General features: G+C 43.2%; 1 protein-coding gene across 1 annotated transcript in view; it reads left to right on the top strand.

Annotated features, from left to right (window-relative positions):
- The window catches only part of Cep68 (centrosomal protein 68), a 32,061-nt gene that overhangs the window by 20,804 nt on the left and 5,821 nt on the right, over nt 1-5,436 (top strand). The window contains exon 5 of the mRNA XM_005366452.3: nt 1,006-1,102. Coding sequence (XP_005366509.1) covers nt 1,006-1,102 — 97 coding nt within the window. The remainder of the gene's footprint in view (nt 1-1,005; nt 1,103-5,436) is intronic.

Below are 5,436 nucleotides of genomic sequence, written 5' to 3'. Positions count from 1 at the left end.
TCCTGTCCCTCATTCTTTCCTGTCCCCCCGTCCTCTCCTGTCCCTCATTCTTTCCTGTCCCCCCGTCCTCTCCTGTCCCTCATTCTTTCCTGTCCTCTCACCCTTTCTTGCCCGCTCACCCAGGAGAATAAAGAGTTTGGGGACAGAGTAATAGTGATGACAGGAGAACAAATCCAAGAATAAAAAAGCACCCTCAAAATATTAAACAGTGAGGTCTGCCCCATGTCATAGTTTCATTTTATACAATTTTTACCTGCTAAAGAAAGATTTAAAAATAAAATTAGCTACAGCCAACTGTGGTGGCACTTGCCTTTAAATTAGCACTCAGGAGACAGAAGTAGTCATAGCTCTGAGTTTGTGGCCAGCGCAGTTTACATAGTAGTTTAGGACAGCCAGGATTGTCTTTAAAAAAAATAAAAATCAGCAACACTGCTTTGTAGTTGTGAGGGAAAACCTGCTTGGGAAGAGTTTTTGGGAAAACATCAGCTTCCCTGATGCCAAGGTGTTGCTGTAGAGGTCCATAGAGAGGAGTAAAGGTGAGGGCCACGGCTCCGCCAGTCAGTAGGGGCACGCTCTGCTTGTAGTTCTTATCTAACGTGTTCATTCTAGCGGTCAGTCCCAAACTGAGTTAGAGAACACCATAGAGTAAGGCACAAAATTAAATCCCATTCCAGCCTGTTCAAGAGCCAGCACCTCGGGGGAGAAGTCTTCTGTTGAGCTGGGCTTGATGGCCCAGGGTTATAATTCTAGCCCTGGGGAGGGTAAGAAGGAGGACTTTAGAACAGCCTGAGCCAAATTAAGACCCTGCTTCAAAACAACAAAGAAAATGAATGAATATATTTCCCATGGACTCAAAGAAGCTGCCACTAGACTGGCCCACTGAGGGATTCTACTGCATGATGGCCGTCTTCCATGTTAGAGAAGTCGAGTGTTGGGTCAAGTTCATTCTAGACAACTTTTACAAGCAATAATATTGAAGCTCTTTTTCTTTCTTGATGTCTTAAGCAACTTAAGAAAGATGTAGACAAACATCAGTCCCTGACAGAGAGTGTCTTGGAGAAGGGGGAGATTCTTCTTCAGTGCCTGATGGATAACACCCCAGGTGGGTAAGCAAGAGCTTTATTTGCTTGTTTATTGACACATAATGTATCTCTGTATCTATGGGTCCAGTGTGGTACACATATCCACTGTATGTAGCTATAATTGGGGCATGCCTTTCCACTGAGTGTTTTAGAGCAGCCCTTAGGAATTCAATCCATTCGGAATTCAATCCATTCACCTACAAGTGAATTTTAATATAAAAGTCTAAATTGGGCTGGTGAGGTGGCTCAGAGGTTAAATTCCCAGCAATCAATGTTGACTCATAACCATCTATAATGAGATCTGGTGCCCTCTTCTGGCCTGCAGGCATACATGCAGGAGGAACACTGTATACATAATTAAAAAGTTTGAAGTAGTCAATGTAAAATGAAAGATGAAGAGCATAGTGGTACGTCTTTAATCCCAGTACTTGGGAGGCAGAGCTGCTTCTTAAATTTCTGGCTAGCTTGGTGTGATAGTTCCAGGACAGACTGGGCTATATAATGAGACCCTGTCTCTAAATAAATAAATAAAAACAAAGGTGACCACTAGCCAGGAACTGGAAAAACAGCTTAGCTATTGTGAGCACTGTAACTCCAGCTCTAGGACATCCAGTGTCGTCTTCTCAACTCGCCTGTGCACACATACACATGTAATTAAAAATAAATTAAAAAAAACTAGCCACTATTACAGCAATTGAATTTAGAATGTGGTGGCACTCTATCTTCTCAATGGAGAATTCTCATCAGCTTCAACGGACAGGGATTTTCAGATTGGTCCCATTTCCCGCATCCGTTCCACATCTCACGCAGAGATGTGACCGGAGCACAGCAGAGATGAGAGTGGTATTCATTCCCCCAGACGTTCATGGTCATAGAGGGTTCCCAGGGCCTGCTGCTGTCTCTAGTCTTGTACAGACGTTCATGGTCATAGAGGGTTCCCAGGGCCTGCTGCTGTCTCTAGTCTTGTACAGACGTTCATGGTCATAGAGGGTTCCCAGGGCCTGCTGCTGTCTCTAGTCTTGTACAGACGTTCATGGTCATAGAGGGTTCCCAGGGCCTGCTGCTGTCTCTAGTCTTGTACAGACCTCCACACTGCTTCCCAGCAGCAGTGTGTAAGAGATCCCTTTTCTGTCATCCTTGCTGTCATTTTGTCTGTTTCAACTAAGCCATCTTACCTGAAGATTATATATCACGTAGTTCCCTTCTGATTAATAATAGTGAACCTTTTTCAGAGGTTTGCTGCCCTTTCCTAATATCCTCTTCTGAAGTATCTAGGTCATTCATCCATTTTTTTTAAATCAGGTGACTATTAATAGTAACGCTAGAAATTTTGTTTTTTGTTGCTTAGTTTTTGAGACAGTTTCCCTATTTAGCTCTGACTAGGCAGGAACTCACTATATAGGTCAGGATGGTCTTGAACCTGCAAGGATTCTCCTGCCTCTGCCTTAAGTCCTGGAATTACAGGTTTACGCCTGCAATTTTATTTTGTGAGACAAGGTCTCCTATCCTAGTTCCTGGTTACATTGTTGTGTTTGTTTATTTGAATTCTTTTTTTGTTGTTGTTTTTTTCCGAGACAGGGTTTCTCTGTAGCTTTGGAGCCTGTCCTGGAACTAGCTGTTGTAGACCAGGCTGGCCTCGAACTCACAGAGATCCACCTGCCTCTGTCTCCCGAGTGCTGGATTAAAGGCGTGTGCCACCACCGCCCCAGCTTATTTGAATTCTTATATATTATGTGGGCTCCAGAGGTCAAAGGCAGGTCATTAGGCTAGGTGCAACCTACTGTGCTGCCTCACAGGCCCTATAGTGCTTTTTGTTCGTTTTGAGACAGGGTCTCACTATGGAGCTCTGTCCTGGAATTCATTAGGTAGCGAGGCTGGCCTTGAACTCAGAGAGACGTGCCTGCTTCTGCCTCCTGAAAGAATGGGATGACCAGCGCAATGCCCTTTTTAATAAAAGACTTATTTTTCAATTATGTGTGTTTCTATGTGAGGGTAATGATCTTGGAGGCCAGGACATTAGCTCCCCTTGCGCTACAGCTGCATGTGAGCAGCCTAAGTAACAAACTCAAGTCTTCTGAAGAGCTGTCTGTGCTCCTCATCACTGAGCCCTGAGTGTGTGTATATTTGCTTGAGGTGTTTGGTTTTTAGATGTGTGTGTGCGCCTGCGTGTGTGTGTATATGTACCACATGCACGCAAGAACATGTGAGGGTCAGAAGAAGGTGTTGGAGCTCCTGAAACTGGAATTAAAAAGTTACTGTGAGCTTCCAAGTAGGTGTTAGGAACCAAACCTGGTATTCTCCAAGAGCTGTAAATATTCTTAACCATCAGTCCAGTCTTGAGTGTTGTTTTTGGTCTTTTGTTTGTTTGAATCCACTGCTGAGAGGTCAAGTCCAGGGCCTTGGGGTGTAAGATACCAATGAGCTGCATCTCCAGCCGTGTGCTTCAGGTTTTGCTCTCCGGTTGTAAGAAAACATGCACACTGCCTTCCACAAACGTAACTTCCACAAAGAACACCTACTGGCTCCTCATGTCGCTGACCCTCCAGACCCTGCAGACCCATGGTGAGAGAGTTATGGGCATAGACATAAGCCTAGGTAAACTAGGCATTGAGCCTACAAGAAAAAGACACTTGTTTTTTGGGTTTGTTTTTTATTTTTTTATTTTTTAGTTTTTGGTTTTTCGAGACAGGGTTTCCAGTAGCTACAGAGCCTGTCCTGGAACTCATTCTGTAGACCAGGCTGGCCTTGAACTCAACAGAGATCCGCCTGCCTCTACCTCCTGAGTGCTAGGATTGAAGATGTCACCACCACCGCGCAGAAAGGCTTTTTTCTTTTTTTTTTTTTCTTTTTTTTAATGTAGCGGGTGAGGCCCCTTCTACCTTGTTTTTGAGGCAAGGGCATAGGCTTGCTTCCCCTGGACTCTTCCCCTCTCTGCCTGCCATCTTGCTGAACTTTTTACACAGTGAGACTGTCAGGGTAGCCCAGCAAGCACTTTCTTCTCTGAGCCATTGTGCCAGCCCCCAAGGAACTCATTCTTTTGCTTTTATAAGTCTCTGGCAATGTTCTAAGTAAGTGTGTATTGTGTGAGTTCAGGTGTGTGTGTATGGCACAGATGTAGAGATCAGAGGGCAGCTTCTGAGAGTGGGTTCTCTCAAAATTAGGTCCTCAGGTTTACCCACTGAGCCATTTCCCTGGCCCAGGAAACTAGAATTTGATCTGGCAGTCCTTAGTTGTAGGTGGGGTAGTCAGTGGAAGCCCTCAAATTTCCTGTTTAGCTCAAGTTTAACTGGCAGGTTTCTCTATTTTATATTCTACTAATTTAGGGAAGGGTTTCTGTCAAAAAAGCAAGGATCATATCAGCTATAGACAGTTACTGCCCAGCCTGCTTCCTAGCACTTAGAAGGTTTGAGACCAATCTGGCTCCTTTGTCAAAAATAAAGTCTGTTTTCAGGGACAGATGAGTTAAAAGGATTAAATTTATTAGGAGAATGAGTGGGGATATGATCAGAATACATTATGTGAAATTTACAAAGAATTAAAATATATATTTTTTTTTTTTTTTTATGTAACTGTTGCCATAAAAGCGAGACTTGTAACTCTTTCTTGGGGCTATGAATTTAGTTTATATTTTGCAGCCCTGGCTAGTTAGAAAATCTTTCTCCATTGTATCTGACCAAGGGATAATAAAACAGAGGTAAGAATTTGTACAGAGAGTTAATAACTGTCCTTGGTTATCAGCCAGACCCGGAACCATAATTAAGTTGCTTCACGCTATTTGCCTTGGCTTAACAAATCAGACAACTGGCTATGTGTCATTGTAAGTGAGATTGTATTTTTTCCGTGAATAGTTTATCTTAAAACCCATTAGCAAGTACCTCTCTGATCTAAAGCTACTTTGAAGTTTTATATCAGTTGATAGTTTGTTTTCTTAATTTGTACTCCAAGATACCTCATAATGTAAACTTATAAACCCTGACTTGTATATCATCTTTTGTATCTATTTTATTTATCAAAATTCTGCATAGGCTAACATTATTTAATATCAAGTAGGCAATACAGCTTAAGGAGGAGCCACCTTTTTGACAATTCAGAGATAAAATGCCCAGTAGACCAGATGAAGAGCAGAAGGAGGGAAAAGAGGAGCAAGAGAGTCAGGACCGGGAGGGGTGCGTCCACCCATGGAGACAGTGGGACTGATCTAATGGGAGCTCACCAAGGCCAGCTGGACTGGTTCTGAATGAGTATGTGATCAAACTGGACTCTCTGAATGTGGTTGACAATGAGGATGGACTGAGAAGCCAATGATAATGACACTGGATTTTGATTCTACTGCATGTACTGGCTTTTTGGGAGC

This window comes from Microtus ochrogaster, unplaced genomic scaffold, assembly GCF_000317375.1.
Source record: "Microtus ochrogaster isolate Prairie Vole_2 unplaced genomic scaffold, MicOch1.0 UNK9, whole genome shotgun sequence".
Taxonomy (NCBI): Eukaryota; Metazoa; Chordata; class Mammalia; order Rodentia; family Cricetidae; genus Microtus; species Microtus ochrogaster.
This window is presented reverse-complemented; position numbering and strand designations above follow the sequence as displayed.